Below are 23,848 nucleotides of genomic sequence, written 5' to 3'. Positions count from 1 at the left end.
CTGCTGCTAATATCAGAAAATATTTTATGGTCATGCCAGGACATCATTACTTAACCCTCTGAGTGCTATGAACAACTTAAGGATTTTATAAAGCTTAGCTTGGTGGTTATATGAAAATTACTGTATATGTACAGATCAGGAAGACAAATGTTTGTACCACACACACGACCTACCCAAAGCGGTTCCTGTAGGCCCTGGGTCGTCGGCCATCAGAGTCTGGGTTGTCGGTGTCACTGGAAGACTCGTGCTCGTAACCGCGTCGGTCCTTGCCCGACGCCATTATGCCATCACGCTCCGTGGACGCCGCCGTTGCCGCCGCCTCGCTCCTGCTGAAGGGACACAATAATTACACAACATTGTTTAATGCCAAGAATCAGTAATTTGGCCTGTCTAATATTAACATTAGATGATTGGTTTGCCTAATATATTAACATTGGGCAATTTTTAACATTATTCATAACATATACAGTAAATATCAGCAATAAATTTGTCCTTTGGGAAGCAGAGTCTTATCGAAGATGAATAAAACCATTAGTTGACAATTTGGCTTATTCCATCACAAAAATTTTTGAAGAGTCTATCTCCATCATCAGACAAACTATTGTATAAAACAAAGCCATAGAATTAAATAAAACTAACATAAAGACTAAACTGTGAAATAACAGTAAACTTAAAAAAGTATAAAACATTAAATTCTTACATGGCGCAAAAACTTTATGAATATGAACTATCAGGACTAAAGAAAACTTATTTTAGAAACAAAAAAGGTTTGAGGAAATAACCTCATTGCTCACCAAATGACTTTTTTTTCTCTTAATAGCCACTACCTTTAAAAAGAGTGTGTTAGAGATGGCCACTACAAGACTCAATAGGCACCAGCTTCATTAGACACATCATCTTGGGCTGGTGGACTAATGCCAGTGTGAGAGGCTGACACAGGTGGAGGCTGAGGCTGGCAGGTTGTGTTCATTATAAAGAGTTACACAGTGACCCACATCACTCACATCTCCCCCACCAGGGTGCCACAGTCGACAAGTGTTACCCCTGGCTGAGTATATAGTTACAGTTAACCCGACTCCAGAGGGTTCTTTTTTTTCATACACAAGACATCTTATAAAACAGCCAACTAATTTTTATGACACTTGATAGTTGAAATAAACATTGGTGAAAGAAGAACCCCTTTAATTCTAATGATGGTCGATGAAAAATTGATATACAGGTACAGTATAAGACCATGCCATTAAACCCAAATATTAAAGGACACATTAGCCGAGTTATGTAAAAGCTGTTATGGGAGCAACAGGGTAGTAACTCACCTCAAGTTCAAAGAAGTCAACTTGTAAAGAAACTTATCTCAATTACAGTAAGATCAATTTCAGTTAAACTTTAAGCAGGTGTGTTGGAGGCTGGCCAGGGAAGGACTAATGTAATTTTGGAGAATGTAGGTCAAAGGCAAGTCAAAGGTGGAGTTAACAAGAGATAAAGTTCTGGGGAAGTGGAGGGGGAGTGATTGTACCCTCAAAAATATCTTACTCGGCAAGTCTTTTTCTGAATACAAAGTTATACAATTTTTTCTTTCATTCTTTTTTGCTTTCTTCTCTCCAACACATTTTATTAATCAATAACTTGAGGACACTAGACTCAGAACCACTCCAAGATACAAGACAGGTTCAGGAGCTAATGATTTACAGCAGATTAAACATCAAGGTTAATATATAAGATCACTGTGACCTACTTTCAAGACACCAAAGACAGGAGCAGACTTATATATTGTACTCATCTGCATTAACAATGTAGAAATATCATAATACAAAACAGTACTACATGTTAGGTACAATATCATTACTATAGTACAGATGCACTACAAAATTAATACAGTACTGTACTACAGTACAGATTCACTACAACACTAAAGCTACATGTTAATATGAGGACAAGAATGCCTGTATGGTTGAGCAAAAATAATGCCTTCATGAGATATATCTGAGATGAGAAAACTAATACCTTTACTTTACCAGTGAAACGTTAGACTACGTATCTAATATTAATCAAATTTACATCACATTATTTTAATCTTTAAAATTAATTACTGTACTGGCAATGTCAAGTTTCATTTCATCTGTAAGATAGAGAAATTACTGTATAAAAGACGTGATCACTACTAAGGCAGCAATTCATTAAATAAGCCTCATTATTCTTTCATCCTTGATCCCAGGCTGAGAATTACTGTACCATACAGTAAGTTGTCATCAGGCAGAGCTACATCAAAGTCAGACCAAAACAAGGAAGGTCTAATGTAAACAACACTGACCCATCAAAATATAATGGTAACATCAACATGCAAACAGTGACTGTCATCAAACAGGGCTGAGAATCAAGACAGGTAGTCATTAATCTTCATGATTTTGGGTGGTTATGAAGTAAATACTGTATAGGCAAGTTATTAAAATAGGCAGGTTCTATTCTATTTTCATGTGTAGTACTACTTCCTCCTACTTTGCTATCACTCGGAATCGAGCTACTATGTGTGTAGTAAGCTCTTTCATCGCAACAGTGGCATGGCAACTGGTTGTACAGTACAGTAATGCATATTAAATGATCGGAAACAGAGTGTGAGGAATAAAGATGATCTAACTACTGTTTCCGTCTCATGAACGGTAACATGTGGATACAGAAATAAGCAACGTGTTTTTGTGTAGGTGTGATAGACTCTTTGAATACCAAAGTTCAAACAGACAATGGGTTTTTTTCTACAACTGGTTTTACTGAAAACCTTTATCTTACAATACAGTGGTCCCTCGGTTAACGAACGGTTTGATTAACGAAATTTTGGTTAACGAATTAGCTCCCAAAGGGATTTTCAGTTCAATTATCGAACAAAACTTCAATTAAGGAAATCCTTACGAAAAACACGTTTTGTTGTGCGCATCAGCTGATCAGCTAGTCCGCCAATACAGTAATTGGTTCTATGTTACATTCGTTTCCAGTGGAGTAAATATCAAGAAAGTTGGTCTCTTGAATATTTCTGCATTTCTTTATATTAAAATTATTGGTCATTCTGAAACTTAGTTAACATATTGATAATATAGACAGTACAGGGAACAGTTTTTCTGCGCCCATCAGCTTCTCAGTTTAACTTTGTTTACAGTGGAGTGAACATCGATTTTGTTGGTCTCTAGAATATTTTTGCATTTTTTCATTAAAATTATTGGTCATTCCAAACTTTAGTTGACATATTGATAATATACAGTGCAGAAATTATTATGAAATAAGAAGAAGGCATTTGAACCAATGCCTCTGTAAAGAATATGGAATGTCATCATCGACTGCCTCGACAATCAGCTGTTTGATATGTAAACAAAGCTGCCAGGAATACGACATACACACCTCAAAGTGAGTTAAAATACAGTATTCTATTGTTTATTATTAATTATTATACAGTATACTGTACAGTACAGTGCAGGGTACTATATTTTGTTTATATTTAATGTTTTGTTAATTCTATTACTGGTATACAGTACTGTACTTTATATGTATCCTCTTCCTGTGAGTTGGAATCAATTACCCAACATCCCATTGAAATAATAGATTCCGTTAACGAAATTTTAGGTTAACAAATGACTCTGTTGAACGAATTGTGTTATTTAACCGAGGGACCACTGTACTTTGGTGAGCTATGTCCCTCAGGTGCCCCTACAGTACCATGGGATGGGAGGGCTATCACCATAATACTGTCGTGGCAAATACTTAATTTTCCTGTATATTGTATATATAAAAGTTCAATATGATAATTCACCCCCATATTCAATCTTCAATTTGCTTGTTTGTACACAGAAAGCACCAGAGGGGTATCACACATACAAGAATTTACTTAAACATACTTAGACACCCATACAGGCAAGAGCACGCACATACACACACACACACACACAGATAAACACAAACACATGCATTTTTCTGTAACTCAACACCCAAATCCCTTACCCTGTTGTAACTCAGTGGGTGATGTTATAGTCACTCTCCCAGACACTGTCCATCAACCCCTCCCCCTACATACGGTATATACCTCCATGTCTGACCTCTACACTTCCTGCACTAAACTATTTCAGTCCTCCACTTCCCTTCTGTTAAAACCTCTATGTAACAAAGTTTACCACAAATCAAAACATTTATTTACACTGTATATTATCTATTTTTATCTTTATTTCATATCAAACTTCTTATTTCTCCTCCTGGACAGATAAGTTGACAGAGTAGTAAATATAAATAAACAGAAACAGATAGATATATAATAAACTAAATCATCATTCAATTCCAAACCGTTATTACATTTTCTTAGTAATTTTCTCTGATTCTACCAAACTGGGTGGTGGAGGAACCCATCAACCTACCCACCACCTCCAGCAGAAGCAGGAGATTTTTTGGGCTAGGTCCCGTGGCAGCAGCAGTCGCCGGCAGGGGGTTTAAGGGTCCTCTGAATTATAGTCACCCACCTACCATCACCCCTTTGTTTCCCTGCCTCTTCCCTCCTTTTTTTTTTACCTCACACTTCACACACCCACACTCCTACCCTCCTCCTACCACAAAACAATTCCCCCACCCTTTGTTCCTATAAGTTTAAAAATAGAATTCAAGAGATCAGTACAGTACACATAAAAGCCTAGTACAGTGATAACTTGGTTCACTATAAACCTCTGAGTTCATCTCTATGCTGTGAGACTTGTTTAAAAATTTGTTAAGTATCGTCATGAAAGCATCTCTAGAAACTTAACTCATCTCTCAATTTTTAATTTCTCTCATAGTTATAAAGCTTCATTCATTCATCAGCAGTATACTTTACCCACATAATGTGTTGTCTAATGGTGGATCCAGCTGCCATAAGGCATCAAGAAAATTGTGACCAAGTCCCAAGTTGCTGATCTGACTTTCTGCCTCATTTACACACAATTGCAGGGTCTCAATTGTTTCTCTTACTATTGTTTCTCTCTTTTTTTTAAATTTTTGTATTTATAGTTCTATATTATAATTATTATTATTATTATTATTATTATTATTATTATTATTATTATTATTATTATTATTACAATTTTGCTCCCCACGCCCCGATGTGGATCAGTGACTGGGTGGGCTAATCCCCGTAAGAAAAAAAAATTCATAAAACCTCACTCATTAGCAATACGTACACTAAATTCACTATTAATAAAACTCCATTCATCATTCATCAGCAATATATTTCATTCATTAGTAATTAAACTTCATTCATCAGCAGTATAATACAGTAGGTACAATAATGTACTTCACATGCTCAGCTTTAAACATTGCGTGCCTCTCATCGGTAAATTGTTCCGGCTAACGGAGATATCACATTAATACATTTTGTAACTTATTACCATTACATTTCTTTTCATTAACATTATATCACGTAACATAACGGAGAAAGATAACATCAGCAAATCCCACTGGAGGGTTGACAACTAAATGAGAGTGCAAAGTCTTTCCACTGCTCTGATCCAAAGATAGTGGTGGAGTTCACAGACTCCAACTGTGTAAACCCCGACTTGATTCTAACAGTGGCTAGTGCATACGACAAAATCAGCCTTTGAATTTACTTTGTGAATCTGTTATTGCACACCTCTGTGGATTCTCGCTATGGAACCACACTGCCATACCCATACCCTTGAAATTCTTCAATAGGTAACCTGTCACTGTTCTACTTCTAGAGAGTTATTTCAGTGACATGTTTTACATTGTTCAGTGGGTTTCTCTTTCAAAACAAGGATTCCTTAACCTGGCCAGTGCCACCTACCCTTGTCTTAATATCACACATTATAATTAAATATCTATGACTTTCACAGCTTCTTTTACCTTTTTTTAAACCTTCAAAAAACTTCTAAAATCTCATCCTCACAATCCATTTTGGTGCATATACCTGAATTATAATGTCCATGGATATCCAGTAGCTAACATTAAACTTTAACAAATGGATGTTTGAGGCCTGATATCCCTCTTTCTGGCAGAGCCAAAAGCCAGGCAATTTTCATAATACAGAACTGTACAGGAAAACTGGATGTGGGGCCCTAATGTCAGCCTTTTGAATGAATCAATCACCCTTCCCTAGTCCCCTGTGCCATCAGCCTCAAATGGGGGGGGGCACATGACACACCAGTTGTCCCTAAGGATCATAGATCTTATTAGTATGGGTACTCCAGCCAGATGCTGGCATATATGGTATGTGGTAACTGGACAGATTCTCGTCATTTTGGGAAGAATTACCGGATAATGATTAAAGGAGGCGGAGTCCCATTTTAATAATAAAAAAAATAAAATTATAAATCCTTAGGACCATTTATTTGAAACTGAACTGTATAAAAAACACTCTTACAACACAATCAGAATAACCTCCATAAGTACCTAAAAACTGGATGGTCACAATATACACCATAGGTACCAGTAAGTGTCTAATACCACAGAGAGAACACATAACTGTCCGCACAGTCAGACCAGGAGCTATGGGGACAGTAACAGGGACCTGACACGGCAGATATGATTTGCACTCTAAGTAACTACAGTATGTCAATAAACAATTGAATGGATCAGAAAGTGTCTTGTTATGGCCACAGCTAAACCCTCAAGTCTGTTCCCTTTAGAGAGCACCTTCTTACCAGGTAAAAAGGTGAAGAATATTCTAATTAATTTTTTGTTTTTAGATTCCAGTCACAAGATCTAAGGTTACAACCACTAGAGTTATTGTTACTGTCTTTGCACTACAATGTTGCTTTCTCAATCAAAGGTTATAAAATAATCCTTCAAACATAGTTACATTAATCCTAATGAGATAAAATAAAACCCATGTAAAGTACAATACCCTGCAGTCTATTTTCCAGAAAGATTAAAAAATTCCAGTTCAATACATAAATGTGAATCATTAATTAAAAAAGATACACATAAGCAATGATAAATAACAGAAATTTTGAACTAATCCTGATATCCTGGATCATAGCCGAGCACAATCTGGGTGACTCCATTTGCAGAGAACTGTACGCCACCCATTTTTTTCTATACATGAGGTAAGAAGTAAGTTTTCTTCTATAAAAAATTTCCCTAAAGTGGCTCCTTTTGATGAGTCTGATATCTAAAGTATTTCCCCAACATTAAAGCATAACACAGTACTGTTATAATGTCAAAAGAAGAGTTTACAACTCCAAAATCCCCACTTCATACTGCATAGGACCAATATTCCATTTATGAAACACTGAAATGCATTATATCTAAGAGTGATAACAGAATTACAATGACCGAGAGTTTCTAAATGACTTAACTCTTAAATATGTAAAAGTGGAAGGCAAGGAACATAAAATACCTATAGACGATGACTGCCGTAAAAAGATTAAAATCACAATAAGCAAGGTATCCAACTCCCAAACTGTATCCAATCATATTTTACACACTGAACTGTACTGTATTTAAGTTTTAGCAATTATTATATTAATACGTATACAAAACATGGATGGCTATAACCATTTTCAGGTGGTTGGTAAGCATAATTTGCCTCATTATTTTCAGTACGGTACTGTACTATAACGCTTTCACAGCTACTTTTATGAAATTTGACTTAAATATGGATACATTATTCCAAACATCTGTAACAGCTTTTTACATGGTTTGTTTCTAACCTCCTATTGTCTCTCTGCTCCTTAGATTTTTATCTTATTTTTACCTTATTTACCTAATGGCTACCCTCCAGAGGTGGCCATGCCGAGGGAAGGGGCCGACTGGCCTGTGTAAGATCCGGGTTAGGGTAATCTCGTACCCAAGACAACTCGTACCAAAGATAAATCATACCCAAGATTATTTACACCCAATTCAAGAGATAATCCATACCTATTAGTATATATATACCATGCATTTTAGCTTTATCTATGACGAAAAAAATTATTATGTAAAATATATACAGTATTTATATATATACCGGTAAGTACGAATTGTCTCGTCAATTGGGTACGCGTTATTTCGTAATTGGGTACGAGTTGACATGTTCTGATGGGTACGATTTGCTTGGGTATGAATTGTCCAGCACTCGTAAGATCCCTCCATTGTTATTGGAAATTTTATCGAGGCCTTTTCTGAACCCCAGATCTGTTCTTGATTCCATAGCTTGGGCTGGCAGACTGTTCCATAGGTTTAAATTAGCATTCTAAGATGAAAGAGACTGAAGATATACTGGGTATATATTTGTCAAGAGTACCAGTAAAATTTTAGTTTCGTTGATCCCTGTATTTAGATATCCAACCTAACCTAACCTAATATAACCAAACCCAACCTAACCTACTCACAGAACCCAGGAACTATATCTAACCTAACCGGGGAACGAATCCCCCAGACCCCCCCCCCCTCTGGTAAGGGTTAAATTCCTAAGATTCCCCGGATGACCGAAACTAAAATAAACAAAAACAACAATATTTGGTATTAGAGTTAAGAATAAGGTCGGGTTAACCTAACTTTACTTTACTTTTACCCGTTTTGCCACTGATTGGCCCATTAGCTGCATGGGTGGTCAGTCACGTCTCTGTTATGCACTGTCGGCAAGTACTGGGCATCTACTGGCTCCAGAATGTATCTGAGCCTGCTCCAGTGTTGGTCAAGTCTGGTCTTGAAAGAGCTCACTAAAAATATCAATAGAAAAGAATTTATTTCTTACCTCAAGAAAAAAGCAAATCAGATGGATGAAGAGCACTTTTTATATAATTTTTTTCCTAGTATTTCCAAATATTCTGACAAAGTTTCAGAAGAAAATTCCTATTAATAATTCAGTGGTTCCCACTACCGTTACAATCTCACCATTAAGCATACCAATACCAAAATATGCTTCTCTTAATAAATCAAGCTGCCATAAGAACAAAGAGAATTTCTCTAGGTCCTCCTGGACAGCCTTGTGCAACAACTAATAATCAAAACACATAAACACAAACTACAGGAGCTCAAGGTCTGTCATTTGTTACAAGGGCAGACGAGAACAGTTTTTGAATATAAGAATTCAATTTAAACTATCGAATTTGTCTTTCTTTGCACAACAGTTCCAACGGCAGTGATTATGGTAGAGGTCAACCAGCTAAACCTCTACAGGACAAACGTCATTTTCACACAGACAACTGGTAACAGATGCATTTTTCATTGTGACACCATCACAATGCAACGGAATTTGTGCAATATATACGTAATATCGCCATATTAATGAGAAATCGTTAAAAAAAAGGACAAAAACGTACAAAGTCCTACCTTAAAGAGATGGGCGTTGGATAGTTTGACGAAGTTTTGTTTGCACTAAAACCTTAAAAATCCCAAACAGTTTACAGTTCCCCGAGACAGTCGTCACCAGCAGAACAACACAGGCTGTCACATCTTCCTCGGCGCCAGCTGGAGGTTTAATGGTGACGTCATAAAAATAAACGTCATTGATGGTCATTCAAGTACGTGATTGTTTTACTGTGAACTTTGTCATGAACACATATGCTATTGAAAGACAAACCTAATGTTAGGAACCTATCAACTGAAGAAATGATAAAATCCCTTATGTTTACAAGCAGAATGAATCAGCACAGTTCTATTACAATAACATTAATAACACAGGCACTGAATAATAGAAGGGAAATCTTGCGAAGTGAAAAGACATTACAACCTAGAACTAACACAAACATTAGCAAAACACTCATACACTACTAAAATTACCATTATACAAAACAACAAACATGAGGTCATCAGATAGAACAGGAGAGGATTCGGGTTTCGCCACTATTCCATGACTCCTGACCCATCATTTATAGACCAGTGTAACAACTTCACTTTACTAAGGATTCTAATAGAGAATTAGAGTCCTTAATTTTATTTTATCCTCTTCACCACTAATCGGCTTGTTAGTCACTTGGGCAATCCGGTCACGCCTGTTATGCAGTGTTGGTAAATGACGTTAACATTATGTAACCTTAATATAACCTTACATGAGATGACTTTAACCAAACCCAACCAATTGTACGGTTACTTCATGGTTAAATATTTTAATGGCCAAGGTCTGGGATAAAATTAAACAGATCACTTGAAGATTGGGCCCCCTAGCTTATATCCACTTTGACCTATATATTTACCCTCCATAAACGATGAAATATGAAGTATGTATCATACTCATGGTTTTAAAATATTGTTATTAAAATGCAGTATCCAATAAAAAGTGCCCTTCCAGAGCTGCCCCGCCCCCTCTCTCCCCTCGACCTCCAGGCTCCCCCGTCGACGTTAACATGTGCCAGTGATCACATTGACATGTCAAGACGTCATTATCTTCGTTGACCATTATATTAATGCCCTATTAACGTGATTATCATTGCCAGTTCACAACAATTTATACATGTCAAGATTGTTTTATTGTTAATAAATTGGTATGGTATTTATAATTTTCATTCCTACTTTGTTCATCAGAAAAATCCATGAATTTTCGGAGCAATTGCCCTTGCCCGTTTGTCAGTCAAATCAGCTTTTAATCTATTAATAGTAATTTGCTAGATATAGAGATAGATTTATCAGACATCACACAGTAAGAATACTGGAATACAGAACTTTGTCTGTATATTGTTTACTGTGTCAATCCATCTCATATTAGTGTTGATTGGTGTTACAAAAGTTGATATCAGCATGAAGTGTTCACCTAATTAAACTGATTGAATACAACCACTCAATGTAATGTACTGTACATACACAAACCTATAATACACTATGAATCATGACGTCATGTAGGAGTCTCCTGCCAGCGCTCATGAAACAGTTAACATCAACAACACAAGTCTTCATACACAATACAGATTCAAAACTCCATTTAAACACATGTATATTTGTTAGATAGGATAGTATTAGTAAAATAGTGTTGTTTCAGTATAATTAAATTATCTAGATATATTTGCTTATTTATAAAGCTATATTTTTTATAAATAATTTACAAAGGTATAATTTTGTTTAGTTGTGAACTCGGTGGGATGTTGCTCTACAATGTTGAGAAATATAGCAAGTCGTGAGTTATTTGGTGTGTCTGCTTATAAATGTGGCTCTAGTACACCAACAGTAATCCCCTAATGGTACAATAAGTGATTTGCAGTAAGATGAATGTCAGATGAGACTATAAAGAGAAAGTGATACGGGGTAGTGAAATATGTGAATATCATTTGGCTCATTCACTATAGTACAGTATTGTATTAGGTACGGTAAGCATTTACTATGCTCGTTTGTATCGTCTCTCTATTAATGTCTAGAACATCTGGTACGTAAATCAATGAATAATGTGAGTTCATTTGAGATGTATGTAAGTTATATGTTATTACTTGTTCCAAGGAACACACTGTAATACTGTACACTGTATGGTGACGGATACACATCAAAGTGGAAAATAGAACGAAAGCCTAATGTATTTATTGTTTTTAGGGATCATGCAAGTAAACAGTATGCCCCCATAACTCCCACGGGACCCTATTTCCTAAGAATATACCCAGGGAGTCTGTGGCTAGAATGACTTGATTACCTTTATGTTGTGGGGTTAAACCTAAGGCTGCTACCAGCTCTCCCAGATTTTTAGTCAGGAATGGAGTCCATTTGGCAACCACAGAATTTATCATAGGAACCATCCACCTCGTGAGAATGATCTGCCAAACAGCAATAGTTAACAGCACCTGCCTGGTTCATCTTGGATATCGTGGTGAAGCTCTTATCATGGGGGGAACTGTGTTGCCAGTGTGTAAATATCAGTCTGTATGATGGGGAGTTAAATAAAACTTAACGTAACATCCCATCGAATGGAGAACAAATGTATACTATAGAATTTTGGCAAACTATTAAAACTGGAAGCAAAGTTTATTTAACCCCGCTTAATACTGTATTACTGTGGCTCCCAGTTTTATAAATGAATAATATTTCTTTCTGTAAATGAAAATAATCTTGGTTTTGAATTGTGATGGTGCTTAAATCAGCAACAACATACCTTCAGCTTGTGTGATACCAATTCTTTCATTTACACCTATAAGGAGTTGCCAGATGAATGTTGCGGTAAAATTTTAGTTTCGGTCATCCTTGTATTTAGATACCCAAACTGTGATTTCTGACAGGAATGAAGGTCCAAATCATTCAAAACACAAAAAACCACTGGAAAGACATAGTTTGGATATCTAACCTAACCTAACTCCTAAGATTCCCCGGACGACCAAAACTAAAATATTACCAGAGTTGCCATAAATAATACAAATGTGATATTGCCTTAATACGTATTGTCCAAACGATGAGTCTACATTTTATTTTTCAGGACTGTGATTCTGCGTAATAAGGATTCAACGTACCACTATCACAAGGAATGATTATGTTATATGGATTTAAGACCTGGTGCTCGTGTTGAATGTTACTTCCTTGTAAAAGCAATGGAGTGATATTAACAGATAATTTTTTCACTAAAGTTAGTAACTATTAGTCAAGATGGAACAAGAAACTTCTAATCATTTAGAAAATTCAAATGTTATAAGTGAGATGCTTGGGGACGAGCGGACAGACAAAATAGACACTAAATTAGGTCAGGTAGAGGCCACGAAGAAAGATGTGATTGAAGCGGAACAGTTTACCGAGCCTGAGATATTAAACCTGGCAGTAAATAATGTTGGTGCCAACACAGAGGAAGATAATAATTCTATTGACAGCACAGACAAGTGTTTAGGAAAGCAGAAGATGGAACAGATAATTGTATCATCATCTGAGGAGGAAACATCTGGTACACCTGAAGTAAGTATTCTGGCAGGGCCGGTTCTACCCTTTTGGGGGCCCTAAGCAGGATTTTGTTTTGGGGCCAACCTAATGTAGCCTACTAGTCTGCCTCCACTCTACCTTGAGGCATTCGAACCCATATAAGCTTAACTAATATATTTAAGGACATCAGTATTGTATTTAATGGCACACATTAATTATACAAATAGACACCAAATGATATGTTAGTGGCAAAGTTTTATTTCATTAACAACAGACAGTCAAAACAAGGACAGTCTTTGAATATTGTTTTGTGGAATGTGCATGGCCAAAACTAAACATAAATAATAATAGTAAAATTAGATATTGAAATTATATAATATGGTTCAGAATCTGTGTTTTCTTGCCTTCCTGGTGGCAAAGTCTTCTATAACTTCACCATAAGACAACTGACTGCTAACTTTATAATTGATGCTTATGAAGGCTAATCCACTGAGGTGGTCTTGAGACATGATGGACCTCAAATAAGTTTTTATGAGCTTAAGCTAGGAACACTGCACTCTGCTGACACCACCATAACTGGGAGTGTTAGCTATTCTTAAGGCTAGGGTACAGCTGTTATAGCTAATTTTTGTGGATGAAACTGAACAGCTCCAATGCCGTTCATGTCATGTTTTAGGCTTAGAAGGTTCTGGATTTCCATTACCAGGTCTCTAGTTAATAACAGCTTCATCTCTGCAAGTGAGAGTTTTCCCAAACATCTCGCATTGCTCTCTCAGTGCATCTTCATCCATATTTTGAAAGTTTAGAAGCGCTTCAAACTTATTTCTCACTTCCTCAAGAGTCATGAATTGCTCGTGCAGAGATCTAATGGCACAGTCCACCACCACCACATTAAAGAATGTGATTTCCAGCCTCTTCAATGCATCTGTAATTGGCTCATGTGCAGCTTCATAGGCAAACTATTTTTTTGGTGCTCCTCAGCCTCTTCTCTTTGAACACTGCTTCCACTTGCATCTCTTCACACACTTCTTTTGCAGTGGCCATGGGGTATTAGTATTGTACCTGCAATTTGTAATTATAATTGATGGTAATTAATCTAGTTTTTAATTTTGTAATTTATGAGTGCAGTTCAAGGCTTACTGTGGCTGTGAAATTATAAATTGTGAAAAAGAAGAAGATAAGTTTAAAGTTACCATGAAACATCTTATGGCAGAATTATTTTGTAGTGAGAGAATGTGCTGTTGATTGTGTTTATGTTCCTGAAAAAATGCAGTAGACAGACACCACTATTCAGAAGGCTGTGGCTGTTGTTTGGCCAAGGTAATACTGTACATAATTCATGGTGGCTACTTGTACAGCCCTAAAATTTCTCTTCAAGTTTCTTGCTTGTTTTAAAGAAATCATTATGGCATATGTTAGTTATACACTCAGTCCTCCTAATTCAATATGTTTGAGTCTGAATTGAGCATTAATATTGAAAACTTATGGGCCACTGTAGTATACTGTATGTACTAATCATTTCTTATATTCTGTATATAGAAAACAGTTAAGAGAAGGAAGAAAAGGCCCAAACCAAAGAATCAAGTCACAATGGACAGACAGAAAAAAATGCAACAAATTCAGGATGTGTTGTCTTCCACTCCACTAGATTTAGAAGCACTTCGAGAACTTGCCATTGGAGACGGGGGTCTTGTCAAAGGTAAGACATATGGAGTAAACTTACAACCATTTTTTATATGTGATTACATTATGACTTTTGATATTTTAAAGTTTTTATCATAGCAACATACTTTATTAGTTAATATTAGGTATTGGATAACTGTGGGAATTTTTGTAATGTGAACTGTTAACTGTTTTCCTCCAGATGAGCTCCGTCGTAAAGCCTGGCCGCGCCTTATGATGATAGAGCACATGGAAGTGACTCCAAAACCTGCTCTGGATGTTGTTAAAGCCCATAAAGATTATCAGCAGGTGGTGCTTGATGTTAAAAGATCTCTCAAGCGCTTTCCTCCTGGCATTGATGATGACTATAGAATCATATTGATGGATCAGCTTACAGTACTTATTATTAGGGTACTGATGAAGCATCCTGATCTCAATTATTATCAGGCAAGGCATTATATGCTGTTTATAAAGTAAAACCCACAAAAGTAAACTTGTGAAGATGTATGTTGAATACCACAACACCTTTTGGTATAAATAATGTAAGAAAATAGCAAAAATGATGAAAATAATATACAGTATTGTATCCTAAAATTCATTAGTGATATGTGTAAATTGACTTTTTTAACGGAATTGAGAATATTGAAAAAAAAATTAAGATTCTTATTTTTAACACGTGTACAGTAATTGTCTGCTCATATGTGGTATATCATAGCTGGGTTAATGTGCATTATCTATTGTATAATATTGTTTTTAAATATAATATTATCCATAGGGATTCCATGATGTGGCAATTACATTCCTGCTTGTGATGGGTGAGGATGTGGGCTTCGAGATGGTGGAGACACTGTCCATAACCCACCTGAGTGAGTTCATGCGGCCCACCATGGAGAAGACCACGTACTACCTCACCTACCTCTACCCTATCCTTCACAGAGCCAACGAAAAACTCTACCAGTTTCTCATAGAGTAAGTTTATTCATTTTATAACTCTCATCTTGTTTTGAGCTTTGGATCTCACAACAGTAGTGACTCGCCTCCATGCAGCGTAAGTAAAGTTTATGCTCAAGATTTAAAGACCAGATGTCCAGCAGTTATGTAGTGTGTTTTACCATTTGTTGTTCAGAATTTTTCCCTTTTGTTCTGGGCCCTGGACTAAATGCTTTACTCTAGAGCTGACTACCGGTACCCCATTAATTTGATTCTGAGTTTTATCAAAGGTCTGTAACAATTTGAATTATCTAATGGTACTACAGTACTGTAATAAATTGTATGATAAGTACGGTACCACAATTTTATCAGCACACTGAATTTGGTTTGGAAATATACAGTCACAGATAAACTACTTTCAATGTGTCTTGTAGCACAACTGTACTCATACAGACATTCAGATCATGTCACAATGCTTCAGTCTTCTATCCCATGTTTTAGTAAGCAAGGCACACCAAAGTGTTACTTATATGCATGATTTTGGGCCTTTATGTATGTTTATGTTGTTTGCATCAGAACTTGCTTGTGTTTAGTAAGTACAGTAAATAAACCTTTTAAGTATTGTTTGGTGAATTTTTGCACTTCCAGTCCTTAACCTCTTCTTAGGTATTGAATTACATATGTTTTTGTACAGTTTTTCTTTTTTAGTTATGTAACATTCTTGGTCCCTGTCTCGTAAAATAATCTGAGGCTACTGTATTATTGTTAATACTGTATCATCATCATTATTATTAGTACAATATTATTATTTTTATCATTATCATCCTTCATCCTTTTTTTGCCTTCTCGCTGGGGTTTGTGCCATTATTTATTTGCTGTAATTTCCCCATTCAGCTTTGTATACTGTGTATTCCACATTATGTTTACCCAGAGATTTATATGATTTCTGAATTACTTTCTGCTTATTGATGATATAAACTTTGAACAATTTCAGCTCTGGTGTAGGGACAGTATTCTGCTTACCATGGCTCATTACCTGGTTTGCTCACACCCTTTCTGACTACCGAAATGTGGTCAGGTTATACGACTTCTTTTTGGCATCACCATACCTCATGCCTATGTACATAGCAGCAGCTATTGTGTTATTGAAGAAGGAAGACGTCCTGGCAGGAGAGTGTGAGATGTCCACGCAGCATTTTATTTTATCACAGGTAAGACAGCTATACTGTATAAAGTGTAGATCTGTATAAGGGATCTCCGGGTTACGAACGGGTTCCGTTCCTTAGGACATTCGTTAGTCAGATTTCTACATAAGTCGGAACACCTGCTATTTGCATACTGTACTTACAGAACAATGTTTAAAATCCCACTATATCATAGCCTAAGTCCTTATATACCGGGTACATCTAAAATCACTTAATTTAAGACAAAAGAAGAAATAGAATAATATAATACAGTAAATGAAAGTAAGAAATAAGTCATCAGGTAAATAAAATACTGTACTGTAAATTTCAAGTTTCACCCCGTTCGTATCGGCGAGCGTTCATAAGTCAGGGACCTCCTGTATATTGTATTTGGTCTTGGTGTGTCTGTAAGCCTCAAATAAGCTGTATTTCCAGTTATCACCCTTAAATTAGGTGACTTTTAATACAGGAAAACTTACTGGGAGGTCCTTAGACATGAGCACCTCCACCCAACCAGTGTTGATCTGTTTGTCTATTTGGATATTCTGATCACTCTTTCCTGTCCATCATACCACCAGTTTCAACATAATGGTTCATGTCTGAGGCACACATGGTTGATTCAGAGTTGAATGTGTACCAGGGTTTAGTGTGTTTTTCTGCTGCTATTAGTAGGATGTTAGGCCTCTTGGACCTGATTTTGCTTTCATTGCTTTGATTTAAACAGTACAGTGTTTGAACCTTCACATAGGATATTGTTTTGCTCATATCATAGTTATTTATTTGTATTAAAATGGTGGAGTGCAGTTTATTGGTCTTTATGGTTAATTGTAGCAATGAGAGTTGGTTTGCCCACTAATGTTTGGTAGGGGTTAACTGTGAGTAGCACGTCTAAGAGGTTTTGTACAAGGAAGCCCAGTACTTTGACTCAGAGGTTCCAAGATGAAGTGGATTGTTGAGAGTTAAACTGCTGACTGAGAGACATTTCAGGGCATGTTACTGGATGCCTACGAAGGTTCCTGGTGTGACTGGATGAAGAGATGTTTTGGCAGCAGTTGCATTACAGTACAGTACAGTACAGTACAGTACTTAAATATTGTGTCATGTTGTTGAACTATTGTATCTTGTAACATGGACAAAATATCATTGGATATTCAATGAGCTGGATCTTGAAAGTCATCTGAAGGGCTGTTGACCATAAATAAATGTAGGCATAGGTTTCAAGTTAAAAGTACTGTGCTGTACTTGATAACATTAGTGATTTCTCTGTATTAATTTAGATATTCCTCATATACAGGATATGTTTACTGTTGGTAAGATGGTTTTTCTTCTATTTTTGAGGAAGTATTGTGATGGGACATTAATGTTGATTATTTAATTGGAACAGGTACCAGATTCCCTTCCATTTGAAGACATTTTGGTTGCGGCCAGAAAGTTGTACGAGGAGTATCCCCCAGACACACTGCAGGAGGAGGTAGAGGAGTATCTAAAGAAAAAGTAAGTAACGTGCAATACACATTAAGTCTGGTAGCTGAAACAAAGACACACTACATTGCCTGTGGATAAATGCAAGCTTTTTATGCCTGTTTGGAAAGTTTGAAAGAGTATACAGTATACAGTATAGGAATTCTCAAGGAATTTGAAAGTGAATGATGAACTAGAGAGAGTTCATAAATGATTCACTAAATGTTGAACTAAGAGATAATTTATTCATATGATTGTTTTTGTTAAGCTTTCCTGAAAAGATAAATCAAGAAAAGGCTGGATAAGTGAAGTAAGGTGATAAATAAGAGAGATGTAAAATAGAATTAGGTAGGGATCAATCCTTCTTTACCTTGTTCTGTAAAAGACAACCCTAACAGATAATCAGATTGATTCAAAGAAGGGAATAAATATGTTTGCATTCTTATATTTTATCTTTTTACTCACAAAATGTAGTGGATAAAATTCACAAACTAAATAATATGTTGAAATGGGTCAAGACTGTGTGCTTGTTTAGTCATTTAAATTTGACTTTAATTAAAAAAAAAATTATGGGAAGAGTGTTTTCATTATTTTTATTGCTGGTTTAAAGCAAGTGACATAACTCTATTTCTTGCATTTCATTATTTCTTTCCAGTAGATGCTGATCAGAGATTAAGAAGTTAGGAAAAGATGGAGAGAACAGTGTAGATATTAGACGGGGATGGAAGAGACAGTAGAAGTAGGTGTAGGTACAATAGAACCAATGATTAGGATGAGGGACAGTGGAGGAGAAGACATGAAGAAATAGAAAGTAAGGCAGTAAAAACAAACGGTAAATCAGGAAATATCAATGGTGTGGTAAGTGAAATTATTGAAAGTGGGGAGACATCATGATCGAACGGAAGTGGAAATATTTTATGGTTGCTGGGATAATCAAACAGGTACTAGAGGATTAGAGGAAAGTTGTTATTGGCACCTTGTATAATGTTTAGGGAGTTAAGGGGAAGTGTAATAATTGATGGGAGTTAGTCTTTTAAGTGTGATTTAAGTGGCTGGTCTAAAATCACAAGAGTGTGTCAGAGTTGTGTATTGTTACCCTCATTGTGTAAATTTTTAATGGTTGAATCAATATATATATATAAAGTGAAAGTAAGTATGTGTAACTGGGACTTCTGTAACATAGAGTGGAAGTTGTAGCATTTATGGTGTGTTGTGAGACAAGAATGAGAGCGATTTGGAGAGAATGGTATGATATTTTCATGAGGTTTTTAGGAGAAGAGCGTCAAAGATAACTGCTGGAAAGTGCAAAGTATAATAGCATTTGAAAGAGAAGGGCAGTTTGATTACACTGTCATGCAGTACACCATTGTAAAGAAAAAGGTAAATGTAGCTCTAGCAACTTAATATTAATGGGAAGATCTTGATTGTATATGTAGAAGGAGATTGCATAAAGTGGTTTCCCATCTTATATGTATGAATGAGAATCTCAGGTGTTTTAGAGTATATAGTGACAGATCGAGACTGAGAGTTCTAGAAATGGATAGTATGAGAAGCATTGTAGGTGTTCAGCGAATTGTTTAGAGTAGAAAAATTAAATTGTAACAAAAACTTGTGGTTCCAAAAAGACGGGAGAGTTAAATGGATGAGAGCACACTAAGTTGCCAGGTAGTAGGTAGCGACCAAACAGGGAGGTACTACCGCCTGGGAAAATATTGGAAGCATAATGTATTGTCTAATGGTAGACCCTGCTGCCATATGGCATCACGAAAATTGTGACAAAGTCCCAGGTTGCTGATCTGACTTTGTGCCTCATTTACACACAATTGCAGGGTCCCAATTGTTTCTCTTACCATTGACAACACATACTGTACATATATTGTTTCTCACTCTTGATAAAAAAATAATTTATTATTTCTTTATGGTTCTTTCTTATTATTATTATTATTATTATTATTATTATTATTATTATTATTATTATTATTATTATTATTATTATAATTACTATTATTAATATTTTTTAAATTTTTGCCCCCAGGCCCCAATGTGGGTCAGTGACTTGTGCCCGGCTGGGCTAATCCCTGTAAAAAAAAAAAAAAAAAAAGATGGTATAGACATAAGGCAGGTGGATGATTGGTCAGTAAGATATATGATAGCATGGGAGTAATAGGACGGCCATCAGAGAGATAGACTGACTATATAGGTGAATTTGTGAGGTCTACAGGTGTCATTAGATCATACTCAAAAACTGAATGTGGATTATGAACAGGGAGTAATTTTATGCGAGGTAATGGTAACATGGACAAGCCTGACAATTTTTTCTTAGAATGTGCAGTGAATTGTTTTGAAGCATTCTGTGTCATTCTGGATGTTAAAGGTTCAGTTTGTATAGCGTGTATGAAAACTAAGGATATGATGAAGTATGAGTAATATTTCTGCTCATTGCTGCTGCTTTAAACAGTTGCTCCACCCTCCCAGTTGTTATTTCCTTTTTAGGTTTCTGTACCCTTTAATCCACCTTACTCAGTGGTGGACGAGTAGGTGTGTCATGCGCCCATCCTTCCTCACCTCATTTTTATGAATTACCTGTATTATGATAATTTTTTCACACACTTTATTTTATCTCCTGCTACTTCTTATAACTGTAGTATTCTTGTTATGTAAAAAACTATTGAGAGAAGTATTTAACTTGAGTGGCTGTGAAATGATTTAAAGAAAAAAAGTATTTCCTGAAGTTTTCCCTTAGTTATTCCAGTTTGTATTTCTCCTTTCACAGGGCAGAGGAGGAGACTTTAGAGAAGCAGCGGTTAATTGAGAGGCGGAAGAAGTTTGACGCTAAGAAGCTTCCATACCGAAAGTTGATGGATGCAATCTCACATTATGTTCCATTCATTCCTGTTCAGAGACAAAAGTTAATAAAGATTGTGGCATTTGCTGCTACAGTCTTTCTTGCCAGAAGCCTTTATAACTATTGTTCCACACCAGCTGTAGAGTTCGTGGCTAACTGATGATATAGCTAGCATCTTATATATCGCATTCTTGTGTAATGCAGTTTCTGATAAAACTTGTTTATTTCATTTGCTGTCAAACAAAAAAAATCATACTGTATATAGATTTCATATTTATGAAGTACAGTACTCTTTATTTAGTAAGTTGTCAAAATTAACAATATGAATTATTAAAATCATCAAAAACATTTTCAGTAGTTCCACTTGATAACCACTGAGCGAGCATAAAGAAAAACAATCACTGTACCAGCAGCCAGATATGGAGAGTCTGTGAAGGATACATTGCTACCTAGTTTGATCTCCTATGAAATAACCAACAAAACGATGAAGTTTCGTAGAAGATTCTTTTTTTATGATTTTTTATGTTGAATGCAATACATTATGTGAATTAGTTTGTCTGGCAGTTACATTATTGCAGTAAACGGAAGACTTGTCATGTAGGAATGAAAGTTTTGGTTTTATTTTAGTCCAAATGATTTGGTAAATTTTAAAAGTAATTGAATATTGATGATAAACTTTTTCACCCCTTCCCTTTATGTATGATGATTTCCAGTGATATCCTGACATCACTAAAAGGTACAGGTACCTAGATTTTGATAAGTATTATGTAATTTATTTTTCTCTATAAGCATGGTTGGTGGTTATTTTTTTTTGGCTTTGGGAGGAAAGTTTTGGTATTAGTCATCACTTATGTATCTTGGTCTGTCCCTGCACTTGTCCTTCTGCAACTGATGATTGGCTTATTGATTTGTTGCGTCCATTTTAACCTTAACGTTAAAGTTAGTTTGACCTGCCAGTCGTATTCAGATTTGTGCAAATAAATACAATATTGCTATTTTTTCTAGTATACATATCAAGTAATTATCTGGTTCTGTATTTTTTAGGAATTATTAAATAGTATAAATTTTTTCTGGTGTAGCTCAAAATATTTTAACTCATACACCTACTTTTACTTTTTCTTATCTTTTACAGGTTTATTGTATATGCATTGTGTACAGGAATGCCTTTAGTTATAGCTTGCTAGTCATTGCTGCCACCACCTAGTCTTTCACTTTATTATCTGCTGGGGGAATCAATGGAAGACATGTAGATATATTTATATTATATTGGCTCTGTAGTTATTTATTATAAAGAGCATGATTATGTTTGATGTATATATCACTTTTATGAAATATTGTACAGATTTTTGCAGACATTATATCTTTTTATTTGGAATTTTACAGTAAACTGTACCATATAGATGCATGTCCAGTCGTTATGTACAATGTTCATGCTTCAGAATTTTATAAAATTTAATATGGAATAAAGTGGTTGTTACAGTTGTTGTGTATGATAATGCCACTGTAAGACAACAGAGCCCTGGATATTTCTGCAAGCTGACTAGGTGTTGAAAAACCTTTTTGTTATGCTTTGTAAAGTGTGGCTGCTGAAGCACCTTTTAAAAATTTATTATTCAGTGATATTTACTAACTGTACTTTGCAGGATCAAAGTAGGAGAATTGCTGACTCAATCAGGGTTAATGAAAGTGCCTGACATCCAGTTGTTTAATGTATATTAGCCCTAACTGAGTGTCCATTAATTGAAATATCTCTATTGTTGTTCTGTGCTTGTTCTACTCTCAGCTTTGCTATACGTACTGTACATCAGTTGTGTAGAGTTTACCACAAAGAATCTTTTAGGTCATATTGTTACACTGCAGGAGATTTCTAGTGATAGTTGGAATAAGATCTTGAATTAAATGACTATCTAAGATTCTGGAACTGTGTTGATCATATGCAATGGAAATTTAACCTTTTATTTAGAAAAACTACATAACCAATACATGCTCATAATTTTCATTGTTACAGAAGTGTTTACAAGTGAAAAATATATTCTCTTCATATTCGTTCTTGTTTAAATCACATAAGATTAATTCTTTTGCCACAGCAGTTGGAACATGCAGAATAGCTATAAATGCGAATGATTAACTTGTTTATTGTTTAATATGTTCACTCTAATATATAAATACACCATATAAATATTATATATAGGGTTTTCATTCCATATCAGATATGCAAGTAATTTTGAATTTAATCCTAATGAACATTATTGAAAATGTCTCCTGTGCATTCCTTGATGATTTTTGTCATAAAAATTAAAAAAAAATAAAAGACCATGAAATACCCTAGAAAGTACCTGGAGTACTCAGTCAATGTTTTTACTTGACAGACTAGGAGAGACATGGCAGTGTACCTTCTGAAGGGGACTTTAGCAAACAAGTTACCTGTACAGTATTTAAGCTTACCTCCTATTCATTATTATTATTATTATTATTATTATTATTATTATTATTATTTCAACCACTTGTCAGCTTACTAGCTGTTTAGCAGTTGATGTGTTCTTTGTTACTGTGTTATGATTTTTATTGTGCAGTGTTATTACAGGAGGAAACCAGAGTACCCAGGGGAATGAAAACAGGACACAGTAGTCAGAGATATGTGCATTATCATTGCACAGTACCTCTACTTCCATGGTCACTGTGCCAATGGAATACAGGCCAATGCCCTTCCCCTTTCAATCCAAGTCACAACACACATCATTCTTGATCATGCCACCCTTAGCTACTCCATGCAAGTTCCATTTAGTAAATCTCAAAACATGTTTGTAAACAAAAAAAAAACAGATTTCTTTGAATGTTCCTCAACATTTCTTTTCTGATGGGGTAAACTTCATCTTGAATTCGTTGTTTGAAGTGCTTCAAGTCTGTTATTTTCACCAAATATTGTAAACTTGTGATTTAAATACCTCCAGACAGCAAAATATTATGTCAGAATACAAGGTAAGTGATGTTAAAATACAGGTAA

At 35.6% G+C, this 23,848-nt stretch overlaps 2 protein-coding genes across 11 annotated transcripts in view; one reads left to right on the top strand and one right to left on the bottom strand.

Moving 5' to 3' along the window:
• Positions 1-9,398, bottom strand: part of LOC121862231 (BTB/POZ domain-containing protein 10-like) — a 156,030-nt gene extending 146,632 nt beyond the window's left edge. For 5 of the 7 annotated variants that reach the window (XM_042360707.1, XM_042360357.1, XM_042360628.1 and 2 more), the window contains exons 1-2: positions 9,277-9,398; positions 174-326 (exon numbers count right to left, since the gene is read on the bottom strand). In XM_042360707.1, coding sequence (XP_042216641.1) covers positions 174-280 — 107 coding nt within the window. In that variant the 5' untranslated portion in view covers positions 281-326; positions 9,277-9,398. Of the gene's footprint in view, positions 1-173; positions 330-9,276 lie in introns of all 7 variants that reach the window. The other 2 variants (XM_042360443.1, XM_042360922.1) reach the window with 1 other exon arrangement.
• A 1,593-nt stretch (positions 9,399-10,991) lies between these two features.
• LOC121862036 (TBC1 domain family member 20-like) lies at positions 10,992-23,028 on the top strand. Of its 4 annotated transcripts, none has more exons than XM_042360000.1 (8): positions 10,992-11,053; positions 12,332-12,798; positions 14,302-14,461; positions 14,627-14,871; positions 15,200-15,393; positions 16,349-16,565; positions 17,923-18,032; positions 20,773-23,028. In XM_042360000.1, the coding sequence occupies exons 2-8, from the start codon at positions 12,499-12,501 to the stop codon at positions 21,002-21,004; spliced, it is 1,458 nt and encodes a 485-aa protein (XP_042215934.1). In that variant the 5' UTR covers positions 10,992-11,053; positions 12,332-12,498; the 3' UTR covers positions 21,005-23,028. The 4 variants fall into 4 exon arrangements, with proteins under 4 accessions (XP_042215934.1, XP_042216008.1, XP_042216096.1 ...); XM_042360074.1 differs by having other exon boundaries at positions 11,031-11,117; XM_042360162.1 differs by lacking the exon at positions 10,992-11,053 and adding an exon at positions 11,105-11,238.
• Positions 23,029-23,848: the final 820 nt, after the last annotated feature.

Source organism: Homarus americanus, unplaced genomic scaffold (assembly GCF_018991925.1).
Source record: "Homarus americanus isolate GMGI-L3 unplaced genomic scaffold, GMGI_Hamer_2.0 scaffold41626, whole genome shotgun sequence".
In the NCBI taxonomy this organism is placed as follows: Eukaryota; Metazoa; Arthropoda; class Malacostraca; order Decapoda; family Nephropidae; genus Homarus; species Homarus americanus.
Note: the sequence above shows the minus strand (reverse complement) of the source record. Positions and strands in the feature narration are given on the sequence as shown.